The sequence below is a fragment of the Catharus ustulatus genome, chromosome 25, assembly GCF_009819885.2.
Source record: "Catharus ustulatus isolate bCatUst1 chromosome 25, bCatUst1.pri.v2, whole genome shotgun sequence".
NCBI classification, from domain to species: Eukaryota; Metazoa; Chordata; class Aves; order Passeriformes; family Turdidae; genus Catharus; species Catharus ustulatus.
The window spans coordinates 4,622,381-4,649,910 of record NC_046245.1 but is presented as its reverse complement, the minus strand read 5'-3'; the positions used below and the strand labels follow the sequence as shown (position 1 = coordinate 4,649,910).

The 27,530-nt window shown below is 45.4% G+C and overlaps 1 protein-coding gene across 2 annotated transcripts; it reads left to right on the top strand.

The window, feature by feature from the left end:
- The first annotated feature begins 399 nt into the window (after window positions 1-399).
- Window positions 400-27,530, top strand: NGF (nerve growth factor). Of its 2 annotated transcripts, XM_033080179.1 has the most exons (3): window positions 400-885; window positions 23,086-23,213; window positions 26,676-27,530. In XM_033080179.1, the coding sequence occupies exon 3, from the start codon at window positions 26,687-26,689 to the stop codon at window positions 27,401-27,403; it is 717 nt and encodes a 238-aa protein (XP_032936070.1). In that variant the 5' UTR covers window positions 400-885; window positions 23,086-23,213; window positions 26,676-26,686; the 3' UTR covers window positions 27,404-27,530. The 2 variants fall into 2 exon arrangements, with proteins under 2 accessions (XP_032936070.1, XP_032936071.1); XM_033080180.1 differs by lacking the exon at window positions 23,086-23,213.

Here is a 27,530-nt window from a genome sequence, read left to right as displayed (position 1 = left end):
TTTTTTAGAGTAAAGTTTTTAGCCAAATTGCCTTTCATATATATATATAAAACAAAGTATTAAATTTTTACATTTCTTTCCTATATTTACCATTGCCTAAATCCCACTGTTGTTCCCTTGTAAACTACTTAATCCCACTCCTCAAACACGCTGGAAAACATTTCCATATCTCTTTGTTGCTGAAGGTAATAAGCGTGTTAAACACAGAATATTTCATTTGGAAGGATTCTTATATAATCTTTTCCTCTGCCTCAAGTCAGGGTCAAATATTTCTTTGCTACTCTCAAGCAGTGCTTGGCTGACCCCAGTTAAAGCCAGCTGATAATGAGGACTGCAGTTTTTGCAGGGAACCCGGTCCACTCCTTCCCCAGTTAACCATTGCTGTTCCTACAGGTTTGTTTGCACACTCCTGAGCGGAGCACAGAGCTCTGGGGATGATCTTCTAAAGGAGCCGCTCATCGGGGAGCTGGGAGTTTCACTCCAGGATTAGGATGCAGAGTGGAAAGGCTGAGGACAAAACCCCGGCCGGGGGTTTCAGTGGCGGAGCCGCAGGGCTCAGTGCGCGCTCTGCGAGCGCACTCACACGAGCAGCCGCGCTTTGAAACTTTCACTGCACATCTGTGCATCCCTGCCTGCGCTCGGCAGCGAGCCAAGGGCTGAATTCCTGCGAGTCCGTGCAGCTCCCACACGTCCACAGCGCTAGGACCCAGAGGGAGCCGGCTCGCTGTGAATCAGAGCGGAGCCCCGAGCGCTGAATGAGGCTGCGGCGGCAGCGGCGATGTGAATGGCTCTGCGGGCTGGGGACAGGGGGACACGGAGCTCACAGCAGCCTGGACACCCCCTGGGCAGCGCCGAGCCCCCGGCCAGCAGCGCTCGGGCTCTGAGGTGAGTGAGCGGCGCGGCACAGCGCGGCACAGCGCGGTACAGCCCGGTACAGCCCGGCACAGCTCGGTATAGCTCCGTACAGCTCGGTACAGCTCGGTACAGCCCGGTACAGCTCGGTACAGCTCGGTACAGATCGGTACAGCTCGGTACAGCTCGGTACAGCCCGGAACAGCGCGGCACAGCTCGGTACAGCTCGGAACAGCTCGGTACAGCTCGGTACAGCTCGGTATAGCTCGGCACAGCACGGCACAGACCGACACAGCGCAGCATAACTCGGTACAGCCCGGCACAGCTCGGTACAGCCTGGCATAGCTCGGCACAGCCCGGCACAGCCCGGTGCAGCCCGGCACAGCTCGGTAAAGCCTGGCACAGCTCGGCACAGCCCGGTGCAGCCCGGCATAGCCCGGCATAGCCGCACGGCCCAGGTGCGGTCCGAGCTCTCGGTCCTGCTCTGCGGAGGAGGAGGAGGCACACACGGGACAGAAGGATGGAAGGATGGATGATGGATGGATGGATGGATGGATGGATGGATGGATGGATGGATGGATGGATGGATGGATGGATGGATGTCTGTGCACACGGAGCACTCGCTGCTTGCAGCAGCGTTTGTGAGCACAGCGTGCTTTGGTGGAACTGAAATTCGCATCTGCTGAGGCAGGTTTGGCTGCACGCACATCTGGAAGGTGTTGGTGAGGCAGCTGTGGATAAACTTAAGGCTTGAAAAACATCTTTAGTGAGAGCAGCTTAATCCCAGGGAAATGCAAGTGTGCTTAGTCTTTTTATGCAGGTATATGGGAACTTAGTTTTATTTGCATTCTACAGCAGTTACACCTATATGAGAATTCTTTACTGGCTTTGTTCTGAATATTGAGGCTTTCTTATTTCCTTTCTTTCCTCCCCGTGATAATTCTACTCTAGATAAAAACTCCTTTCTTTCTTTACTAATATAAATAAATAGGAATTCTGCTAAATCAAAGCGTGACTGACCCAAGGCAGGATCCTTGTAGCTGCAGACAGAGCAGTACTTCACTAGAGACCGTGTATCCTCTGGGATGTCCACTTGGAAAAGCTCACGACCTCCCTGCAGCCTGTGTGTAGTGACAGGATGGAGCTGACAATGTTTATTGATTTATAGCTGCTGATAACACTGTTTTAGCTGAGACACTGCTCACAGATGAAAACGGGGACCCCAGGCTGGGAGACAGAAGGAATTTGTGTGCTGAGAACAAAAAGTGTTTGTGCTTCGGTTCTTTCTTCACTTTAAATTCTCCTTATAAAGCTCAGGAAGTTTTAGAAAAACACCAAAAGTGAGCGTGCTTGTCAGGCTGGTTTTCCAAGTTGTCACAACTTGGAAGTTGCATTGTGACTGTTAGACAGATAATTTATGGATGTTTTCGTGCATTAGAGTGTCACAATAAAGTTTTTGGGGCACTTTTATTGCTAAGCCAAACTAAAATGTGACAATTATCTGCAATAAGACAGGGAGGGAGCTGACTTGTCTGTACATTCCTGCTTGTGGCACTTCTGAACTGGTTCAGATATTGTAGAAAACAGGCTTTTAAAATCCCCCTGCCAACTGCCATTTCAGGCAGTTTTGTCTGAAATTCAGGGGGTTACAATATTTTCTGCACTTCCCCAAGGAGTTACAGGGATGGAACGAAGAATCAAACATATTTGGAGAGTTCTCAAGAATGATAAGAAAGACCCAGCCTTTAAATGTATTAATAATCATAGATATGAATAATTTTAAAACAAATCTCAGCGAGGTCTGGAGAGGAGCCCCCAAAAGATCGGAGCAGGAGCAGAGATTTCCCAGCTTGATCAGTCCCAGCCACTCACCCTGGAGGGATCTGGCCCTCCCAACAAGGTGCTAAAGAAAGTAACTCGTGTTTCCTCATCCTCAGAGCTGAGCAGTGCCCCACCAAATTTGAAATTATCTTTTCAGGTGTCTTCATCTAAGTTCACTGAAGAGTTACAATGAGCACAAGCGTTGTTTCAACCAATATGCTAAATAAACAATTACTTCATAGGGTAACTGTGCAGCCTATGAAATAACCACAAAATACTAATTTTAAAAATCAGTTTAGAAAAATACCTAAAATATGTATTTAGATTAGCATTTTCAAGTGTAAAATATCTTTATTTAATGGGATGTCTAGAACAAGGTTCAAATAGAACACATTACAAACTAGATTGTTTAAATCAGCAGAATAAATCCCATAAATTCCCCTACTGCTCTATGGTTTTGGCCATATAAAGTTCCTTTAAGCACAGATTCTATTAATTGGTTTTCTGTTTCCCTGCAAAATGCTTTTAGGGCTAACAGAATATTGAATATGCATTAATTAGCATTACTGACTTAAATTAAAGGCACGTGGAAAAAAACATTGGTAATTTTAAGAAGTTAACAGAAACCTTTGATTTTTTTTCATCTGTTTTACAAACAAACTGCTGATTTAAAAAAAAAAAAAAAAAAAGAGAGAGAGATAAAGGGTGACTAAACCCGATGGTTTCATTCCAAAAGATTCAGTGCTCTAATAGCAACAGTCAGTGCTGGATTGGTGGGGTTAGAAATATTTGTCAATCCCAAATGTGAGGCCAATAAAAGCGGGGGAAACTCAACCCCTTCGAGCCCAGCTACAGCAACGCTGACCTCTGCCGGCAGCTGCTCGGGCAAAGGGTTTGTTAAACTGAAATATTTGTTAAATCTCATTCTATTCCCACAGAAATGGGGCAACAGCTCTTCCCATCAAATTTATCTTGTGGGATGAAAGAAAGAAAGAAATTTGTCCCAGGGCAGTGGGGTTTGGGATGGGGTTGGAGCACCAGGAGCAGCTGGGGGAGCTGGGGAAGGGGTTCAGCCTGGAGAAAAGGGGGATCAGGGGGAATTTCTGGCTCTGCACAACTCCCTGACACGAGGGGACAGCTGGGGGAGTCAGGCTTGCTCAGGGACAGGAGGAGGAGAAGGAACCCCAAGTTGTGCCAGGGGAGGGTCAGGTTGGATATTATGGAAAATTTCTGCCCTGGAAGGGTTGCCAGATATTGGGCAGTGCTGGAGTCACCAGCCCAAAGCGCTCAGAAATGCTCAGATGTGGCACTCGGGGCTGTGCTTTGCTGGTGAGCACAGTGGTGCTGAGTTAATGTGGGGATTCCATCTTCTTAGAGGTCTTTTCCAACCTTAATGATTCCATGATTCTGTGGAAGCAAAAGGCACATGCACCAAAGCTCCTCCAGCTGCATTCCTGCCCTGGCCAGAAGGAAATTCTCCCTGTGCTGGCTCTGACCTGAGAGGGTCACAGAGGCCAAGAACATTTCTCCAACCAAAGCTCAGGGACAGATGTCCTGTGGGATGTGTTGTGGCTTTTTCTCTCCCCACAATGCCCTTTGTACAGCCCCACAGAATTCATTAAATGTTTGTGTGTGTGTGGATGTGAATTTATACCAGAAATTATGTGGTAAGCATGATCAAGCAAAGCAAGATCATTTTTGCTGTTGCCAAGAGATCACAGTATCAATCACTGTGAGTATGTGCACTCTTGTCTGCCCAGTGCCATTAATACTAAAGCCATGGAATTTGGGGGAAATAAGATCTCAGATCCTCAATATGAACCCATCCCATCCCCAAATCCTGGGTACTGCTTGCAGTCCTGGTCATTGGTTACAAGGATAAAATAGAAAAGTAAAACAAGAGAAGGTGCAGGATGATGAAAGCCTGGAACATTTTCTGTATTTAGAGAAACTACAGAGATCATGATTTCTAAGTCTGGAAAAGAGATGGCTGAGCAGGGGTGTGAGGGAGATATTTATAGCCACAGTTGTCCTTAGGTTGTTGAGAGGAAATGGCTGTTGTCAAAAATCGAGGAGCAGGAAATAAAACTGGCAGGTGGCAATGTCGAGGCAAACAAAACAAGGTGGTTCCTCTGTCTGGGAGCTGTGAAATTCCTGCCCAGGGGATAGTGCAGGTCACAGGGCTCAGGAAGCAATCAGGCTGAGAGCAAAACTGCTGCCTGTGCTTCCACAGATCTGTGCCAGAGCGACCTGGGAGTGGAGAGCAGCCCAAGGAGATGATCCCCACTCCCCAGGGGCTGCAGGAGGCAGAATTCCTGACCTGGATCTGCTCTGCTTCCTTCTCCTTGGTGCTTCAGCTGTCAAACACTTCACCTACCCCACCCCAAAAAAGGTGGCTGTGTCATATTTACCGTGGGTTGCCAGTTCATTGGTGAAAGAATGGCAATTCTGGCAAAATGAAAAGGTAAAATAGCATCCCTCATTTTGGTTTTTGCTCAAGGATTAGGTGTGGGGCAGTGTTTATGGATGTTACCACTACAGAAAGACATCAGTGATGAGATTTACAGCTCTTCAGGCAAATCAGGGTCTGGGCAGATTATGAGACAGTGGAGAAGGGCCTGTGAATCCTGGGGCATCTTGTGAAATTCACTGAAATGGGGAAATTTTATCTCATCTCATCTCATCTCATCTCATCTCATCTCATCTCATCTCATCTCATCTCAATGTGGTCTTTGTAAGGAGCTGGCATCTTATTTGAAATTTTTTATTGAACTCAGGTCTTTTCTAACAGCTTCCACTAAAAAATATTATACACAAATAAATCTCAAGTAAAAAGTAGCAGGGCAATGCCTCATTAATTACACTGAACTCTGAGAACTGCATCACCCTGAGAAATGCAGCAGAGAATGGCAATGCCAGCAGTGAGACCTGGATGCCAAGAACCTGAGTGCATTGGCAGAGAGCTGGGAGTCACCAAGGACATCCAGAGCAGTGCAGGGTCAGAACAGCTCCTGGGAGAGACATTTGGATCACACCAGGGCTGGACAGCAGGAGAAAACGAGCAAAGTGCTGCTCAGGATTTGGAGCCTGCACACAGCTGAAAGGTGCCCAGTGCAAGGAGAAATCAGGCTCTGAACACACACACCAACGAGGCTTATTACAGAAATTCCAATGTCTGCAGCAGGTAGTTTGAAATAAGGTTTGATGGCTTTTCTGCCACTTTCTGTCCATCCTTTGAGTTGTCTCAGGCCGGTGCTCAATGAATGAAACACCTCTGGCTTTTCCTTATCTTGGAGGCAGCTGTTTATCACCTTCCTTCTTTATTCCCAGAGGCTCCTGCGTTTCCAAAAGTGCTTTGAGATTTTCTGGCACAGTGGCTGACCCCATCAGGCACCCAAATCAAGGTGTGTCAGTCACACACTGTCTGTTGCTGGGATTGGTTTTATCACATAAATTCACTGGATGGTTTGGGTGAGAAGGGAACTCATCCCATTCCACCCTGCCATGGCAGGGACACCTTCCACTGTCCCAGGCTGCTCCAAGCCCCATCCAACCTGGCCTTGGACACTTCCAGGGATCCAGGGACAGCCACAGCTTCTCTGGGCACCCTGTGCCAGGGCTGCCCACCCTCCCAGGGAGGAATTTGTCCCCAATTTCCATCTAACTCTTCCCTCTCCAGTTTAAAGCCATTCCCCCTTGTCCTATCTCATGGCTGTGACTTCCACATTTCACAGTGGCATTTCCTGGAAGAAGCTGAGAGTTGGTGACAAAGCACCAAGGTGAGGACCTGCCTGGCCTGGAATTCCCCACCAAACCCTGACACAATCCCCCTCAGAGTGACAGAAATCAAACCTGCAGTGACCAGACCACGTGAGGTAGTTCAAGATTTCTTTTATTCAGGGGTTTTCTAAAACTGAACATCAACAGGTCTTTCCCTCATTTATCTTCCTGGCTCCAAAATCCAATTTCCTGTCCCCATGGGGTCCAGGACAATGTGCTAATAAAAGATCAGATTCTGCTCCCATTGACTTGTTAGGAATCAAAATCCTCACTGTGAAGTCTTTCTTTTCAGTGGGAAAAGATTCGAGCATAAAAACAGACAGGAATCAACCAGAAGGTAAAACAAGTTCTTGGATTTTGTTTTGGGCCTTGGTTTAGGTATCATTGACAAAATCCTGGAATCATGGCATCATTAAGGGTGGGAAAAACCTCCAGGGTCAACAAGTCCAACCTTTGACGAACACCACGAAACCATAATGACATTTCTGTTATGCAAATATGAAGCTCCTCCAAGAATAAAATCAAAGAAATGAATGACTAATGGATAAAATGGTTTGTAATTTAGGGCTGGTCATTTTTTTTGAACTGCCATATTTGTGAGAAATGTTGCTGCCTTAAAGAGGATACAGCAAAAATTGCCTTTGCTTATTTACTTGTTAACTGCCCCAGAAATTTATAAAAATTACACTGATTCTGACAGTTCTGACCTACAATGAGTACATTAGCCCAGTGTAAATACAGCTGGGAAACAGATTATGTGTTTGATAACTTTCTATTTGCCAAGTATGGCTTTGCCAGGTGAAAAACTACTATTTTGATTTTTTCCAGTTCTTAATCACTTTGTATTCCCACTGCTGTATAGGTAGAAAGGTGACACAGTTTTTTTACTGGTCTGGTTCACTGCTTTACTTTAACTATTTTATTTTGCTCCTGACACAACCATATGTGATCCAGGCTCTTTAAAAAAAAAAAAAAAAAGTTCTGCAGAAATTTTTGTGATGGGGATTTGCCAGGCACCTCATTGCTACGTAATACTTTGATTATGACACATTTAAGAGCTCTGGCTCACAGAATGCATGTTTTTCTATTTTGAAACATGGCTTTTATTCTTTTTCTTTGACGACTTTATGTGCTGGATGAGTCAGGTATGAGAAAAGACCTGTGCTTGTTCACAAACAGCTTTGCCCTGTGGTGGATGACACAGCCTGCATTTTCCAAATGCATCATTTCCTGCCCATTATTCCATCAGCCTTTTGGGATGCTCTGTGTCCCAGCACCAGACCAACCAGGGGTTTGAGGTGGGTGCATTCCCACAGCCATCCAATCTGTTGATGTGAATTATTTACACCATGATATGCTCATCTTGCTCTTAGAATCTTTGGTTTGCCCTTCACCTGTACTGAGGGGACATTAAGGGGTTCTCTCTGAAAAGGAATAAGCTGATTATTCTTGTTTCTGCTCAGTGTTAGCCATTTTATCCATTTCCCTCAGCAAAACTGATCACACTGCACTTCTTACCTGGGAGGAGAAAGTACATCAAGTGTGTCAAGAGAAATAAATAAGCACAGAACAAGCCACTGAAGTGAGGCCTGGGTTTATTTTCCACATCAAAAATCTTTTCCATCTCTTCCCTCATTACTGGGGAGCAACCTGGTGCAGTGGAATGGGAGCTTGAAGGTCCCTTCCCACCCAAACCATCCTGGATTGGTGTTGTCAGTGCTCTGAACATTCAACATCCACGTTTTTGTTCTGCCTGGATCCAAACCCTCCCTGCCCCAGTCCCTGCTGCCAAACCTTCCTCTCATCATTTTCTCAGGCACAAGCTGTAAAGAGGAGAGTGCAAAGGGTCACTGCTCAGCCTCACATTCCAGGACACTTTATCTGTGCCAAAAGTGTGAGTTTCTGGTTTTGGCAAAGCATCCAGAATCCAAAGCATCAGAGGGAGTTTGATCCATGAGCTCTCCCTGGGTGCACGTTCCTGGTGCTGGGAAGGGCTGCACTAGAGACCATTTCTTTCCTCTGTGTGTTCTGAGACAGAAAAGTGTGTGGCCCTTTCCTTCTCATCTCTCCCCTCCTCTCTGAAAGCAAAGAAATTAGAAAACTAAATAATGACCTGCAGAATTTCCTCCCTTTGTTCAGGATTTCAAATTTTTTGAAGAATTCAAGTAATTTGAATTCAGTCCTCAGCACTTGCTTGTGCCATCACTTGAAAGCAAAGGGAAAGACTTTCTGTGAAAATAACACGTCTCCAGTGCCACAGGAAAACTGATGTGAGTTTAAAGTTCAGATTTAAAGTTCATTTCTCTCCCTTTGAATTTGCAAAAGCTCATTTCCAAGTGACATGTATTTAAACTCTGGCATTGTGCACAGAAATGAAGTACACACCTAATCAGCAGAGCTCCCCTCTGGTTTTCATTTCAAGCAGGCAAAAAATGATCTTGTAAGGCTTAGACCTTGATTATTGCTTTGAACCTAATACTAATGCAAAGAAACCCCAGAGAAAAGTTGAAAGATGCAAAATTCAATCACAATAGGCTTCTTTAAAAAGATGGTTCAGTTAGAAATCTGCTAGACATATGCTATTTTAACAAATAGAATAAAAAGCCTTTTTTTTGTTAGACAATGTAAAATTGTCATGTATTCATCATCTGATGAAAAATTGTGGCAAAAATAGGAAAATACCAAAGAAAAAATCTATTGTTATTGCCACAATTATGTCAGTAATCTGTGGAGTGCCACTTTTCAACAGCATTTAATATTTTCATACTACAAATCACATCTGGCTACAAATGTCATCTTCTATCTCCTCCCACTCCATCCCCATCCATATTTTCTTCCTTCCAGTTCACAATAAAACTGCTTTTTTTGTAACCACAATGATTCTTCCTGACAACTCGTTCACCACACAAAGGCATTAACAAATAACACTGTAATAAATACAAGGTGCACAGCAAATATCCAGACAAGGAAAATATGTGATTACATATGGGGTTAAGTGTCATAATGACAGCTAATTTCAAATATATCAGGTTATTTGTACTAATTAATATTGACACTACCCCCATGGAAATTCAGATTTGGAATGGGAGTTTTCTGAATGATTTTGTGGAGGTTCAGAAGGTGTGAGGCCTGTGGCACCTGTGTTCATGTCCTGCTGCAGAAGAGTGATGGAGTTTTAAGTGAAATACAAACCAGAATCATGATTATGTGGGGAAAAAAGATCATGGAATTTATTACAGAATCATTAAGGTTGGAAAAGCCTCCAAGATCATCAAGTCCAACCTTTGCTTGAACACCACCACAGCCCTTAAATCATTTTGCACCCCCTGTTGTGACCAGTGCCCCACACAAAGGCCAGACCCACATCCCAGAGCTGGGGCTCCACCAGCACCTCCCTGGGATCTCAGGATGAAGCAGCTCAAGAATCTGGAAGTGTTGCCAGAGTCCTTGTGAAACCCAAACACTTCCCTTTGCAGGGAAGGAAAGGTTGGACAGAAAGGTTGCAAGGTTTAGGTGGGATATTGGGGAGGGATTCTGTGAGGATGGAGGGGCTGCAATGGAATTCCCAGACAGCTGTGGCTGCTCCTGGATCCCTGGCAGTGTCCAAGGCCAGGCTGGGCAGGGCTTGGAGCAGCTGGGACAGTGCAAGGTGTTGAGGTTGGAGCTGGATGAGCTTTAAGGTCCCTTCCAACCAAACCATTCCAGGATTCCACATGGATTCTTTTAATGCTGGGCTCACCTGAGGTCCTCCCTCCTGCTCTGCACATTTCCAGATGAGGAACTGCCCAATCCAGCTGCAGCCAGATGTTGTGACTTCAGCTTGGTATCACTGGTGACTGCAGGATGCTGGTCTGTGTGCTGTTGCCCACAGTCACAGCAGGACTGGGGCTCATTAACTGTGACATCAAATCCAGCTGCTAATTGTGCTTGGAATTTCTGATATTACAATGGGATGGGATAGCTTCACATGACAAATATCAAATATTTGCCGTCGATAAAATTGTGCAACCATGTGCGTGCAGGGGAAAAGATGATTCATTTACAGATGTGCTGCTGATAAATTTCTCATCGCTGCACACAACCTGGGGCACATCAGGAGCCAGACAAATGTTTAAACACCACCGTTATTTTCCACTAGACAAACTCTTGCAAAGAAGTCTGACATTTCAGCTCCTCTTTGAAACAATTTCTGCTGGATGTAAGAGACAAACCCCATAGAAATATCCTTTAGGGATTAATCCTCTAAACATCATGACTGAAAAGCCTACTGGCTTTACTCTAAAATACTGCAATTTTTGCTGCTAGTACTAATAGCTGCAAGAAGTTGGTATTATTTATCTTTCTAAAACCTTCTAAAAAGTTGTTTTAACTCCTGGAGGCTGCAAATTTTCTGTTCTAGAGACCAGGCAGCACTGCAGCATCTTGAGAAGGAAGAAATGTGAGAGGCCAAGGGTCTGGTTTCCAGTGTGTTAATGTGGACATTACACTGTAACCTGCTGCAAGCCTAGAAATGGAAATAAAAGGGAGCACTGGTGAAAATCTTCAAATTTTTGCAAAGAGCAAGGTTTCAGGAAGCAATTAACTGCCTGACTGGGAATATCCCTGCTTTTTATTTGATGTCAAACTCATGGGTGGTATTTTGAAACATTTGATTGAGCTCAGTCAATTAGCCTTGATTATGGTTTGGCTTTTCCCTCGGAATAAGCTGATCCATAGGGAATGCCACTCATACCAGCACTGAGGCAGAGAGGGTGACTCAGCTGATTAATCAGCTTTCTTTTCTCTTATTAAAAAGCAAGTTCTTGGCTTCCCCAGCTGCTGAAGTGATCACTATCGAGCTCGTGTTGTAACTCTCACAGCTTTGGTCACCCCTGACTCACATTCTGAGGGGAGGAAAGTCACCTGCAGCCCTGATCTGTCAGGAATTGTGGAATTACAGAATCCCAGGCTGGTCTGAGCTGGAAGGGACCTTTAAGTTCATCTCATTCCACCCCTGCCATGTAGGGACACTTTTCACTGCACCAGGCTGCTCCAAGCCCTCCCACACCTCTGGCACGGAGGGACACAGCAATGCTTCCCAGGGATTTCTGCTCACCATGAAGTCCTTGGGATTTGCAGGAGAAATATCCCTATTCCTGTTGCTTTCTGACTGAGATTTGTCCCTAATTGAGAATCAACCAATGGGTTTCTTACAATTCCTTCTAGACAAGCAGGTACTGAGTCCTCACCAAATAAATCTGATCACTTCCTTAGAACACAGCACAGAATCTGCAGATGCACCATTTTTTCCAATCTAAAAATTAGATTAATTTATTAATTAAGTTAATAAAAAGGCTACTTGTAAAAATCTTAAGTAAACACAGAGCTTTTTTCTCTTTCTTTTATAGGTAAATGGCACAAAACACAGCCAGGGTACAGGGACAGTGTGCAATCATGGTCATGAAATGCCTACAATGTAAATGGACTTAATGACAAAATTAAACAAATCTCAATTAAAAGCACAATAATTCCAGACAGGCAAACCCCATCACTCTCCCAGCTTCCCACTCAGTAGATCTCCAAGCATGGAAAGGTTGCCAGCTATGGGGAACAGTTTAGAAAGTTAATGACAGTACAAATGGGATTCACTGGAGACTGTAATCCTGACTCTGTAAGCATTGCCAGAGGCCTGACATGAAGGAACAAGTACTATTTCAAGCAGACTGCAAAGCCAAGGCAAAGATTAACATCTGTCAGAATCAGCTACAGATGAGATTCTTATTGATCCTTGAATGTCACAAGAATTTAGAAGGGCTCAAAAGAACTTTAAAGAGAATAATCAAGTATCTGTGGATTTGGTTTGTAAATCTGAAGTATCTTTCCCACAGTTCAGCTTTTTTTTTTCGAACAGCTGTGTGTGATGTAGCTCAGTGCTACAAGAGCTATTTCTTCCAACTTAGTCACTGTCAAGCTTAGTCTTGCAGGAAAAGCAGTGGCAGGGAGCAGTTCTGGTGCTGTTACCAAGCTCCAAGACAGAGCTTTTCGTGTTTGGACTGTGTTGTTGTGGATTTTGTTTCTGCCTCATCCGTATCTATCCCACTAACAAGATTAAGGCTTTGCTCACATTCTTCCAATTAAAATGCTGTAATTCTGACAAGAGATTCCACGTCTTCTTTTAGCAGGGTAATCAGTACATCTGTGAGTTCAAGTTACTATTTTTTAACATCAAAGCTTGCACAAAGATAACTCTCTTCCATGCAGGCCATGACTTCTATCCACACTGGTTTGAATAACAGGCTCCATTTTGTACTGGGATCAACATCATCTCCTCCATGGAAAGAGAGCTGGGAATGCTCAGCTTGGAAAAGAGAAGGTTCCAGGGAGACCTGAGAGCCCCTTCCAGTGCCTAGAGGGGCTCTGAGAGAGATTTGAGCAGCCTGGAGTGCCAGGGAACGACTTCCCACTGCCAGAGGGCAGGGATGGATGGAAATGGGGAAGGAATTGTTCCCTGGGAGGGTGGGCTGGCCCTGGCACAGGTGCCCAGAGCAGCTGTGGCTGCCCCTGGATCCCTGGCAGTGTCCTAGACCAGGTTGGATGGGGCTTGGAGAAAACTGGGACAGTGGAAGGTGTCCCTGCCAACCAAAGGTTCCCAACATCTTGTCCTGTCAGGAGGACGCTGCATCTTCCTGCAGCATTTATTCCTTGTTAAACTGGAAGAAGCATGATCTGAGTGTGTCCAGGGAAGGGAACAGAGCTGGGGAAGGGGCTGGAGGGAGCTGGGAAAGGGGCTCAGCCTGGAGAAAAGGAGGTCAGAGGGGACCTTGTGGCTCTGCACAACTCCCTGACAGGAGGGGACAACCCAGGTCAGGCTCTGCTCCAGGGAACAGGGACAGGTGGAGAGGAAATTACTTCAAACTGTGCTGGGGAAGATTGGATAGTAGTGAAAATTTCTTCACTGAAGGCATTTCCACAGGCTGCCTAGGGCAGTGGTGGATTGTAATACCTGGAAATGTTCAAAACCCATGTAGATGTGGTGCTTGGAGACATGGTTTAGTGGTGGACATGACAGTGCTGTGTTAATTATCTGAAAGATTTTCCCCAACCTTAATGATCCTGTGAACTTCAAACTGTATTTCACTTACCAGGCACTGCCTTGAAATTTTATTTATGAAGTTTTTAGTTCTGTAGCTTCTTGCCATATCAAGGTACCACTCCACAGCTTTCAGTGCCCTCACTTCTCACCCCTGTTCTCTCTAAGGTTGTGACACAGCACTAAGAGACTGTTTGGTTTAATCAGCTTCTGCAAGATTGTTCTGGTGAATGTAGGTTAAAGAAACTCATTACAGCACTTTAGTCCTCCCAGTCCAAGAGCTCCCACATTCAATCCACTGATTGTTCTCACTGTGGAAATGGGGGAAAAAAAAAGTTCATATCTAATATAATAAAAAGTAGCAAGGAAAATAATAAGCTGGTAAACACAGGAAGTGTAATCTTCCAATCCTGGTCTACTTTTATAAGAATTCCCTAATTTCCAAGTCCACGTACCAGGGAAGTCAGTGAGCCCCACAGAAAGCTGAAGTGTGAGTAGTCCAAAGATGTCCTATGCCATCAGTGATTGCATTGTGTTGCAATTCAGGGATTCAGAGCTGTTCAGACTCAGAGCAGAGCCAAAGACAGTTTTAGAAAATATGGTAGAAACATTCAAGGGCATGGTTTAAAGGAAAAAGAGGCATCTTTCCCATTATAATCTGCACTGCAGCAAAAAATGCTTTCAACTACTAGATGGTGCCAGAAATGTGAAGACCCTTCAAATGTTCCTCACACAAGTGAGCTGCCAAACTCAGATTTATGAGAGCTGCTGAGACTGCCAGGTCAGTCCAACTCCCTGTTTCCTGTTCTTAAGCAAAGGTTGCTGAACTTCATTTAAACTTCTTAGGGCTCAGTTCTGTGCTTGAAGGATTCCCACAGCACAGGACAGGGACAGATCTTTCCTTCACAGACACTCTTCAGGTGAGCTGTCCTTGTGCACAGAGGGGCTGTGTGGCCAGGAGAGCTGTTCAAAGAGACAGGAATTTATTCAGAGACAGCTGCAGGCTCCCAGCAAGGGAGGATGTCCTGCACACTGCTCCATCCTTCCCTTCCCTGCATGTTACACCCACCATCCTTCAGCTTTGTGTGAGGCCAGCGTATTCCAGAGCTCTCAGGCTCCACAGGTTCAGCATCCAGACAAACAAACCACATTGAGATGTCACCTTAAATTTCATTTCACCTTAAATGGCTGAGCAGGGAATAGAAACCTCCTATCTTAAAACATCCCCAGCAGCTGCCTCCCCTCAGACTCTGACACAACACAAAGTGGAAACTCCTACTCCCCACTGCTCGCTGGGTCTGCGCCCAGCAGCCCACGATGCACAGCTGAAATATGGCCCCAGCTCCACTGCCTCTGCTCTCAGAGCAGATTTGTTGTGCAGCAGCTGCCTGACACTCTGGGGATGCTGAGAGTGCTGAAGTTTGGGCTGTGCTTCTCTGGCCTCACAGGTTTGGTGTCGCAGCTGAGATCCTCGGAGCACAGGAATGAAGTAACCCCTAAATCAATCTCTGTGCTAACTCAGGGCAAGGAAACACAACTTGGATCCGTCTCTCTGAATATATATTTTGTTGTTAATGTACAGAATCCATCACATTTTGTTAGCAGCCCTCTTTAATGTTGCCAGCAGTTGTCTGGCGGTGTGAGTTAATGCAGCAATGAGTTAAAACAATCACACAGCAAGGAGTAAATACCTTCCACAGCAGATGAAAGCCGAGATGCTGGAGAGGTCCCACGTGTGCTGCACAGGGAAGATTGTGTGGGGCAGCAGCTCTGAGGCAGCTGGACTCAATGTGTGACAGGACAAGGCAGGAGCCTGGCAGATAAAGGAGGCAGAAAGCACGTGGAGCAGCACTTGGAGCTGGAGAGGAAACAAAACAGAGGATGTCAACACATAGGCATGACCAGGGGCACGAGTGAGAGAGCCAGAGAACAGATTTTTAGGGATGGCTATCTCACTCTCCTGCTGCTTTTTAATCCATCCACTCCATAAAGAAAGGTGCAGAAAAGGGTTCTGGTAAAGAGAGAAGGAGCTGGTACTCACATGGATTACAAACACTGGCAAAACCACTCTTGTTTTTTCTACCACTTGAGGCACGCACACACTAAAATACAATGCACAAATAAGGACAGTAAGGCAAATAAAAGCTGTGAAGAAATAGGATCAGTTTCCCAAACACCCTGAACACTTGTGCTTTGCAGTGGATTACTCTGCCAAGTAATCAAGATGATCTCCCAGGCTGAACCCAGAAAAACTTACAGGGGAAAAATGTAGGTATGGAGCATTTTGCATGGTGTCAACACACTTGCATAGAAAGAGCTTTAATCCTCAGTAAGTGCTGAGTGCAGACATACAAAGTATGAAAGCCCAGGGGTAAAAATTCCAGCAGCAGCACAGTTTACAAACCAGCTCTGTCCATGAAAACAATGCAGCACCATTGTCTGGAGGGCTGGAGCTGCAAGGTGAAACCCCATTTGCTTCTTCCCTTTTTCTCACTGTGCTCAGATGAGCCCCAGCATTAAAAGGAACATCTGAAAGGTCTAAGCAATTGTAAAAACCTCGTGTTTTTCTTGGTAAACTACCCCAGATATCAGGAGACTCCCATTTCTCCTGCAAGAACTACTTGTGCTTGCAGAGAACATTACAAGATGACACTGCAATCTGATAACTCAGTGTTTCTGTGGTTAACTTTGTTTTATTTGGTGGTGTTTCCAGATTTTTTGTGGAAATCTCTACCCTGTTTCTTAGGAGGTTTTACCCTCTCATTTCAAAACTACACCACATCTAAAAGGTTCCTGCTGTGCAGGGAAAGAAAACCCTTTTTTCCACCTCTTTGGTAACTAAATTTTTAAGCCACCAGCAAGTAGCAAAAAAAAACCTTCAAAGCTGAAAGTTTTTCTTGTACCCAACTAAAGTATTTGCTTAGTTTAGATTTAACATTAAGATTGTTACTTAATATATTTTTTATTATTATTATATATTACTATATCACTATTTATTTAGATCTGCTTAGTTTAAAACCCACTGTATTTCAGTGGGTTTTCACTCTGCAGTGGAGTGCTTAGGAATTCTAAAGAAATTGATTTGAACTCAATTTCAAATGGGAAAGGCAGGTGGAGTACAAGGGTTTGAGCATTACAATATCTTTACAATCTGCAGAAAAAAACTCAGGCTTTGCAATGAGGAGATAGACAAATATCTGCCCAAATCTTGGGGATCACCTCATGTACAGCAGGACACAAAGTTTATGTCCAGTTGTCCAGAAAATATGGAAATACACTTCTCAAATGTACAGCACATGTCAAGAAATACAGAAATCAAACAGCTAATGAGCAACAGCCCAAAGACTGAGGGGTTTTGTGCACACAATTCACCCTGAGGTATGCTGGTTTAAGAAAAAATATTAATATTTTCTATTGTCCAAAGTATTATGCCTGTGCCTTGTGAGTTACAATAAGAAGGGTACAGAATGACTGGGACTGCTCTGGGGTCAATACCCATTTCCAGATGCAATAAAAATAAGGAATTCTGTTTCTAAAGGTGTCATATTAAGGGTTTTTGTAATGATTTCCCTATTGTAATGTAAAGGAAATAATAAGAGAGGGAATTCAATCTCTAAGAAGGCAATTGAATTCTGTAGGTCTCATGAAAGCAAAATAGATTTAAAAATGGGAAAGAATATCCTAAAAATTAAAAAAGAAAAACAAAAGGAGGTGGGCAATGGAGAAGAGGAACATTGCTACTGCTTGGCAAGAATCCTGTGTTATTCTTTGGGTTCTTCACAGGCTACAGAAGTAAATTCTACTGCCCATAAGAGAGTGGGGAGGATCATTTTATTAAGTGTTTGTAAAACCTCTCGACATTTCTGGATGGAAAAATCCTCCACAAGCAGAGCAATATTCCATTCCATATTGACTGGATCTTCCCTATCTCAGCACTCTGAGTGAACACAAGAGCACCTCCATGTCATAAGATTTAATTTTGTAGATTTTTGTCTATATCCTTAAGGGGATTTTGAATGGAAAAAAAAAAATCCAACACATCAGTTTGAATTGCTCCAGCTACAGAACTTTTTATCAGGTGCAGCCAGGCCCTCAGTTCAGCAGAACAGAGGTTTTAAAGTTCTCTCAACTCTATCCTTTGCTGCATCCTTCTGCACTCTGACTTGCCAAGCACAGACACCCTTCAGCTTCCCTTTGGAACTTCTCAGAATTCCTGCCCCATTAAAATATCGTTGAGTCATTTTGAATAGTTATAAACACACTGGAAGATTTGTACAAGATAAAATTCCTTTTGGATGTAAATAATTAATAGAGCGGGAAAGTCTGAAAAGTCATGGCCGTAATTTATGGCTGCTCCTTGTCCTTACATAATGTTCTTTTCCAAATTCATGATCCAGAGAAACACTGAAGATGATGGAGTCTACCTTTGGGAATCTGATCGTGACATCCCAGCTCATTTTTGTTTTCTACCTCATTTTTGGAGTCACCACATCGATGCCTTACACCACAACACGTGCAATTGCTAAAAGTCGTGTTCGAGTTTATTTGTGCAGTTGTAGAAAAGTGAAAAAGGAGAATATAAATGAAAATTCTGAGCTTGAATAAAAACTAAATGCTAGCTAGCATTGCTGCTGGGATTCAGCTGGTTCTTATTAATCAGGGCTTGGAAAAGAATCAGGATTTATATTCCCTTCTGAATAGCTGGAATAAGATCACTAGTTGGAAAGGTTTACTGGCCCTAAAGATATTGTATTTTTCTGCCTTAACTACTCTTGGCTGTAAGAGGGGATGTAACATCACAGTCTGACTGCCCTCATACTTTCTGTTCCCAGCTGAATTCCAGTTTGATTTTGGTAGTGTTGTGAAGTCTGAAATTCCAGTTCTTTCATTCCTGGTAATTTTGTATTGGAAACCTTGGGGCCAAATATAGCAAGCCAACTATTCCCAAATTTAAATCCATTTGGGGAAGGTGTAGAGGGGAGAAAGGCAGGCCATGCTCCAGCCTCAGCAAGGTCTCTGGACTCACTGTTTTAAGCAGCAATAGGGAATGAGTCCTGCTGTGTTTGGACAGGAATTGTAGGGAGCAGCAATCCCATGCTGGCTGCCAGCTGGGCAGGATGGAGGCATCCAGCTTTATATGGATGGATTTATCCCATTTATCCTGCAGTAGTTTTCCTGTCAGTTAGTGCCTGAGATCTTTAGTCACTCCTTGGTGCCTATGAATTAGGATATATGAAACCCTGGAGTCCTATAAAATATATATAGCCAGCTCCAAGGCGATATGGAAAGTTCCAAAGCAATCATCACGTGTCAATCACTGATTTCAGGATTTGCTTTCTGGATAATATAGGGATGATATACAACCCTGGTATGCTCCAATAACTCACTCCTAGCCAGGATTTTTATTTCTAGCTCATTTAATTTACCAGCTTTATGCCATTGAGGTCATTGACTTCAGGAGAGTCACATTGACATGCTCCTCCAAAAGCTGTTTTCTGTCATTTATTTTCAGATTCAACACTAGTTTCGTAAGTGATGTGTTTTCCTTCACTTTATTTAAAGAGATTTTTATCTTGACAGAGACAATTCCTTTATCTTTTATTTAACAAGTGTCAGTTTGGTTTTGTTATCTGCAGCAGGATAAAGCTTTCTGCTCTGTCAGGGTGGCTCTGTGCATGTTTAACACTCACTAACAGCCAATCTGTCACAGCAAGAGCTGCATCCTGTCACAAGCCTTTGCTGGTATGGCCACCCTGACCTAAGATCATGGGGTTTTCCCAAAGGAATCACATTTTAGATGGCTGTTGATGCCTCTGAATTCCCATGAGCATATTCTACAGGCCAGAGTATCACGATGCCAAACACTGTAAAACAAATTTGAGAAGCAAAACAAGCGATTATATTCTTAGAAGTTTTGATTTTACCACTCAGGAGTTTTAAAGTGAGCCTCCTCAAGGTGAGCTGTGCCTGTCACCAGACCTGTCCCCTCCTGCCAGAAGCCTCCAGCTGTGGCTCCAGGCTGGATCTCTCCCAGCAGATGGCCTCACTCAGCACCAAATGCTCGGAGGGAAGGGGGTGTCAATGCAGGTGATGGGAAATACACTTCATTTCCTCCCTGTGGACTCCTCTGCTGAGACACCAGCATGTGAAATAGTGATGCTGAAGGGATAAAATTAAGCCCTTGCAAATAACCCATTTCCATTACTTATACCCCAGTAAATACAGAACAAACCTTAAGAAGTGTTTTCCAAAGCCTCAGTGGTTTGGATTTGGTGCATCCCCACCAAACAGAAGGGTTTGGGTTGGAAGGGACCTCAAGGATCATCTGCCACAGGCAGGGAATATTCCACTCTCCCAGGCTGCTCCAAGCCCGTCCAGCCTGGCCTTGAGCACCTCCAGGGATGGGTTGAGACTCATGGTGCAATTCCCCCTGAAGCTCCCCAAATTCCCAGAGGCTCAGAGGGCTGTGAACCACCCCTGTCATTATCTTTAGCTGGGCTGAGGCTGAGTCAGAGCTCTGGAGGCAGATGCTGGGTGCACATCCTGATGATGAGGAGGAGCACGGTGACACGACGCTGCCTGCTCCAGGGCAGCATTTTTCTCAGTCTACTGCTCTCCCTAGAAATCCTCAAAGGAACATTTCAGTGCTGGAGGCATTTGGAAAAAAAAGAGAAAAAAAAAAAGGAAGTGTGTGAGACACAGGTAGCTTCCAGCTGGCTCGCCAGCACCCATAAACCTCTTATTTACAGGCTGAGTCACTGCAGATATAATGGAGGAATGAAATGTTGGGTCCATTAGAGATTCCCATTTTCTTGCTCATCAGCTAAGATCAAGGGAAAGCTGTGCCTCTGACACTGCTCTTAGTCATAATGGCTTCAGGATTCCCTTCAAGGCCTCCCAGGACTCAGAAATCTTTTCCCTGAGTTGCTACTGGTAAATTTTAATTCATAAAAGTCGTATACCTGTGAAAATGTTTCTATGAGAGATGTGCCAGAGGCAACTTCTCTTTACCAGCAACTTCAGCAGCAACTGCCTCCCTCATTTCTCTCTCACTACCAGAAGCAATGAGACCAAACTAATTCACTACTTGTTGCTTATTTTGGTGACCTCCACGATCCCATTTGCTGCACTGACAGCCAAGCAGTTCTGTTTATTTTTTGCACATCCCTAAAATATGCCAACAACTTCAAGAATGACAGAAAACAACATTCCAAATTGTATCATCCCTTAGACTACAACATTCTATGCTTATGTTTATTGACTGTGTTTGTTTTTATTTAGAAAATAATTTACTTGCTGTGTTTGACTGAGCCAAATGAGCATTAATTTATCTTTTTTAGGAGCTGCTTTAATGGCATCTGGTCAATGTGCAGTGAGAGAGCTGCACTGACTGCTGCTCTTATTGGAAACAATTAATTTAGTAAATTTATTAAATTTTCTTGCCTAATAACGTTCCAGGCAACATTCCCTGTTTGTCCATTTTTTCCTCAGATTCTGTGGGTAAATTTAATGAAAAGGGAATTCCCTAAACTTGTTTTGTTCTGCACTTTTTGCACTTGCAGGCCCTGCAAGCAAAGAGCTTTTCAAGCCACAGAACCATTTGGTTTTTGGTGTGATCCATTTCCCCACTCTCCAGAATTATGGATTTGTTTAATCCCAGAATGGTTTGAGTTGGAAGGGATCTTAAAGCCCATCCAGAGCCACCCCTGCCATGACAGGGACACCTTCCACTGTCCCAGGTTGCTCCATGCCCCATCCAGCCTGGCCTTGGACACTTCCAGGGATCCAGGGGCAGCCACAGCTGCTCTGTGCCCAAACCAGTCTGGGACTCTTTAATTCTACTCTAAGTGTGCTGAGACTAAGAAATAAGATTCCAGTGAGCTTTTTTTACCCACCAGGTTTGTCCTCCTGTATGCATGTAAATCCTGAAGAAAGGCTCACTTCAGGAGGATATTTTATGAATGTCTGGGAGTGGTAGAACAGAGGAATAGTCTATGGATGCTGAATAACACTGCATCATTTACTGGATTCCACCACAGCCAGGAATCCGGGAAAAAGACAGTAAAAGAACTTTTTTTTTTTAAAAAAAAGGTCCTGCTGAAAATAAATGCTTTTGTGGTTAAAAACCAGCCAGTTGGAACTGAAACAGTGTTTTCTTAGGGTGGCAGAACAGTTGGAAAAGTTGTTGGATTATTTTTGGCAGTGGCCAGCACATTATAGCTCTATCATTACTGGTACTCAACTCTCCAGAGTTCACTGAAAGGGTTATTACTTCACTAGTACATTCCTGCAAAAATACAGCATACTCCATCTGTAGCATGAAGCTCTGGATTCTGGAACTCTGTGTGACCTCTCTGACACACTGATATGAGTGTAACCAGCTCAGCTCCCAAACCCTGCAACACCCAGGGGGAACCTGAGCCCCAGACAAAGGCAGGGTGGCCAAACCACTGCACAGGGGTTGCTCAATGAGCACGTAACAGGGTGACTCCTGTGCCTGCACTGATGGAAACAGGCTGGGAAGGTTTAAACATCAAGTAACTTGTACTTGGGTGTTGGTAAGAGCCAAACCCAGTGGCTGCCTTTGCTGGCAGCCAGTGCTCCCGTGGACAGACACTGTGCAGGTGGAAAGTGAGTCCAGATCTTTGCTTTGGCATTAGCAGCTTGTTCTCCTGAGCAAATGCACTTCAGCCTGAATGCAGCAGGAGTTTTGCAGCACAGGAGTACCTTATCCAACCCCTATTTACCTTATCCAACCCCTACTTCCCTTATACAACCCCTACTTCCCTTATGAAATGGAGCAGATAAGCTATTGAATAATAAGATTAATAAAATGCTATTTCTATCCCCTTCAGTGCCATGAATTTGCAATCAGAAAATGTGTTTTGCTGAGATGGTGTCAGTGTGTTTGATTTAATTGGTGAAGAAAATAATGGTTTTCCTTTAGGTGGGGTCTAAATGGCCATTGACAATGTAATGATTCATTGCTGCCCCTGCAGCAGCAACACAACAAACACTGAAGTATGTGCTTTTATGTGCCTGCAAGTTTTGTATCTTCAATTCTTCTCAAATATCAGCCATAATCAGATAATTGTCTGCCAATAAATGGCAATCTGTGAGTCTCCTCCTGAATTTAATTGTAACCAGATTTGCTTCCCAGAACAGATGTCGGGGCTGTGAGCCCTGGTTGGTGCCTGGCTGCTGTGCAGTGCCATCAGGGACTGCTGCCCCACAGGGCACCACTCCTGGCTTTTCTGAGCCTGGAAGGTGTCTGAGAGGAGTGGGAAGCAGTGGCTCAACATCCACAGTCTAGTGAAGGTGCTGAGTAAAGGCAGACCTGCCTACAAATTTACAAATGTGCTGCTCTGCAGAGTCTGGAACTGCTTTGGACAAGCTTGATGCTGTGACAGGGAAAAGGGAAAAAAAGGGAAAAGGGAAAAGGGAAGAGGCACAGCTCAGAAAGCCAAGGGAGTTCATCCCTGTGCTCCTGCTGCCCAAGGGGGGATGGCACTGAGAATACTGATTTGCTGGCTAATTATTGACACAAACCCTTGTGCCCCCAGTGACCCACGGCACAGGCAGCTGGCAGGAGCAGCAGGGCCCCATGGCAAGGTGCAGCCCAGCCCGGCTCAGCTCTGGATGAAATAAGGACCTTGCTGGGGGAGCAGTTCTTTGTGCAGTGCACTCAGAGGTAAGCCAGCCCTCACTGCCCTCAGTGCCCACAGCAGCCTGGAGTCACCCCTGGCCAGGCTCACCCAGCAGCTGCACCACAGGAAGGGTTAATGGCACTTACCCAGCATGGAAGTGGGGTTAGTACAGGTGGTGGCATTGTGGCTTGGCACTGCCTGTGATAACCTTTGTGGCCAGGGTTCCATCAGACACCCAGGGACCCCCAGCTCTGGAACTGGCAGCTGCACATCCCCTGCAAGCCCAGGAGGCATCACTGTGAACATCTCCAGAGAGCACCATCAGAGGCTCTACTAACTAATTATGTGACAAAGTCTGGAGGGAGAATCACAGAATCCCAAAATGGTTTGGGTTGGAAGGGACCTTAAAGCTCATTCTGTTCCTACCCCGTGCCATGGGCAGGGACACCCCAAGCTCCCCAAAATAATCTGTAAAGTACCTCTCTGTGCCAGCAAAAGATTCTCAACCCTCACAGCCCAAGGCACATCTATTCTTTAATGTTAACTTCTCTTGCCTGTGTTGTCATCGAGTCGAGTTCACTTTTTTAATGTGCCACTTTCTATTCTCCACTAACTCACTAATTGATAAAAATATTCCATTTTGTACCTTCAGAAAAGTTACCACGTATTCAAATGCATTCTGTCTGTTTGGACCACACTCCACATAGTGATTTAGCACAAGGAGAAGAAATATAGGACAATTAAAGAAAAAAGCCAAGCAGGCAATGTTTTTCTGCTTTTGTGTTAATGGCCTAAAAGCAAAAATCTCAGCATGGGCAACACAAGAAACCCAGAGAAGGGAGGTAAAAGTAGCTGCATTTTAGAGCAGCAAATCTTGTATAGCAGAAAACCAGAACCAGCTCTTTGTTGACATTGCAGCATCTCTTTCCTATAGAAGGAAATAATAAAAAAGGGGTTTCTGCATAAACACAATACACTGAGGCTTCTATTGGCATGGCTAAATTGTGCCTGGATTTTATTCTGCAAACCTTTTCCATTAACATTTCTGTCGGGAAAGCTGACTCTTGAGACATGTAATGAACCATCTGACTTTAATTTGCTTGTAGAACAAGGGGTTACTCTCTGGAGGGTGCACAGCCAAGCTCAGAGCTACACCCAGCTCTCTTTCCTTATACAGAGGATGACGAGTGCTCCAGCACGAGCAGCACGTGGGAAAGCAGCAACCCTCAGCCTTGCTCTAAGCAAATTAAAGTGGCTTTGGAGCAGTAAGGATTTGCTCTGTGACAAACATTTGACTCTCCTCGTCATCATTTTGCCCCCAGTGCCTCCAGCCCAACAGTTGCACAGACAAGTGCTCACACTGCTTTTGGCCTCTCTTCCAAGGCTCTGCTTCTCCACCCTCCCCAGTCACCACCTTCCCTTGGTGTCTCCTCCTGGTTTCCTAAATGTTTGCTCAGCCCCTCACAAACCCTGCTGTTTATGTAATTCCAGCTCCTGTCCCAGATAAGACACACAAGATCCTGTGGGACATCTTAGGGCTGTTCTGCATTTTCCACAGGATTATGCTCTGGCAGAGCACCCTGGTCCAGTCCTTTAGTGCTGCTTGGGATTCTAATCTGAGAAAGCTCCACAGAGAGGGGGAACTGCAACCAGAATTGACCCACACCCAGAAAAAACATTGAGACATTCTGGGAAATCACAGTGGAACTGCAGAGCCCGATTCCTCTGGTACAAAACCCTGTTTGTCCAGTGGCTTTGGGGCTCCCTGCCTGCTGGCCAGCCACGGCAGAGCTCGGGGCCAGCTGAGACATGTCAGGAAAACAAGGCAAAGAGACGGGGAGGAGCCTCACCAGGGCTTTTCTGTTTATACCCTGTCTCTGCTTATTAAGTCTTTACAGAGGAAATACAACGTCTGCCCTTCACTGCAATTCCAGAGCATTTTTGAATGTCTCTCATTCCCAACACGTGGCTGAATTAGTCAGCACATGGTAGTTGCCCAACGAGGTGTTGCTGCTGCTGCTCTTCCAGCATGCAATGGGTCTTAGCAAAGGTTTGGACATTTGGCTTGCACTTTTCCATGACCAAACAGATGTGCTTATCCTCTGGATTGAAGGAGGACCAGCACTGGCACTGCATCTGCTCTGCAGGACTTTTGGGGAGTTCTTGCTCATGGCATTCTGAAAAAAAGCAGGTATTTCCCTGTCCAGAATTCCCAATGCTTTGGCCACAATGGCTTTAGCTGAGCTGTATCCAATATGCCAATGCAGAGGTAGCTTGGCACCCACAGTGCTCCCATATTTGCCCTTGAATGTGGAAAAATCCTATCTGCTCTTGTGACACAGATACCTGAGCTCTTGGAGGAAGGAGCTGGGATTTATCTGGCCTAACTCAGTGATGTGGTGTGTCCTGGAAGGGCAGGTGGGAGAGCTGGCAGCTGCTGGAGGCTGCTGAGCCAGCCAGCACTGGGGCCTGGCCACGGGGCAGGTGAGTGTGGCTGCTGAGGGGGTGACAATGGCAAGAGGGCCTGGCTTGGTGGCCCCCACTGCAGACAAATTTAGAGAATGGACAGCTGCTTTAGCCAAGGGACTGCTTCTGCTTTCACTCCTCTGCAGCCAAGAGGCCGGCCCTGGCCAAAAAGGTTGCTGCAAAACTCAGCAGAGATCTGACTCCTGGGAGCATGCTGTCGCCATATGGTCTCCACATTAATAACACCAAACAAGTGCTTCATAAACAGTGCTCTAACAACAAATACCAGAGGAATTAATAATAATCTAGCTATTATTTTCTAATGTTCTCGCTTTATTAAGAACACTGATGCTGTCTGAATGAGCTCTTCCGGAAGAACAACATCTGGCACTCACATGAATACCTGATGAAATCCGTATGATCCCGGGTATCTGATGAATTTATGGCCAGAACAGCAGCGGTTTGTGCCCACCTGGCTCACAGCAACAGTCAGTTCTAGGTCATAATGCAATGCCCATGCTGTTCTACACTCTGACTGCAGTGACTGTGCCTTTCTTTCTCGTTCTAGGTTATCATGAAATGCCCATTCTGTTTTACACTCTGCAGTGCCTTTCTGCCTCACTCTAGGTTATCATGCAATGTCCATTCTGTTTTACACCACTCTGCAGTGCCTTTCTTTCTCATTCTAGATTATCATGCAATGCCCATTCTATACTCTGACTGCAGTAACAGTGCCTTTCTTTCTTGTTCTAGGTTATCATGAAATGCTCATGCTCTTCTACACTCTGCAGTGCCTTTCTCGTTCTAGGTTATCATGCAATGTCCATTCTGTTCTACACTCTGCAGTGCCTTTCTCGTTCTAGGTTATCATGCAATGTCCATTCTGTTCTACACTCTGCAGTGCCTTTCATTCTAGGTTATCATGCAATGCCCACTCTGCACTCTGCAGTGACAGTGCCTTTCTCTCTCGTTCTAGGTTATCATGCAATGCCCATTCTACACTCTGCCTGCAGTAACCGTGCCTTTCTCTCTCGTTCCAGGTCCTAACGTAATGCCCATGCTGTTCTACACTCTGACTGCAGCTTTTCTGATCGGCACACAGGCAGCTCCCAAGTCAGAGGACAATGCTCCACTGGAGTTCCCTGCAGAACACTCCCTGCTCAGCTCCCGGAGCGACCGACACCGCACTGCCCAGGCGGCTCCGCAGACGTCCCACGGCCGCGCCACGTGGAGCCCCGGCAGGAGAGAAGCTCTGAACATCACCGTGGACCCCAACATTTTTCGGAAGCGGCGTTTCCGTTCTCCCCGGGTGCTGTTCAGCACGCAGCCCCCGCCGCTGGCCGGGCAGGGCCAGAGTTTGGGATTTCTCAGCGGCGCAGGGGGTCTCAACAGGACTGCCAGGAGCAGGAGGAGCACGCACCCCGTGCTGCACCGCGGGGAGTTCTCGGTGTGCGACAGCGTCAGCATGTGGGTCGGGGACAAAACCACGGCCACCGACATCAAGGGCAAGGAGGTGACGGTGCTGGGCGAGGTCAACATCAACAACAACGTCTTCAAGCAGTACTTTTTCGAGACCAAGTGCAGGGACCCCAAGCCGGTGTCGGGCGGGTGCCGCGGCATCGACGCCAAGCACTGGAACTCGTACTGCACCACCACGCACACCTTCGTCAAGGCCCTGACCATGGAGGGCAAGCAGGCGGCCTGGAGGTTCATCCGCATCGACACCGCCTGCGTCTGCGTGCTCAGCAGGAAGGCGGCCAGGCCCTGAGCCCGCACCCTCCGACCCCCCTACCTCAGCCTGTAAATTATTTTAAGTTATAAAGGACTGCATGGTATATTTATAGTTTATACAGTACAGAAAGAACCTCATTATTTATTAAACTCTTTTGGAAACC

Bases quoted from the DNA above. Each gene is read 5' to 3' on its own strand.
- NGF (XM_033080180.1), top strand. From the start codon at position 26,687: ATGCCCATGCTGTTCTACACTCTGACTGCAGCTTTTCTGATCGGCACA.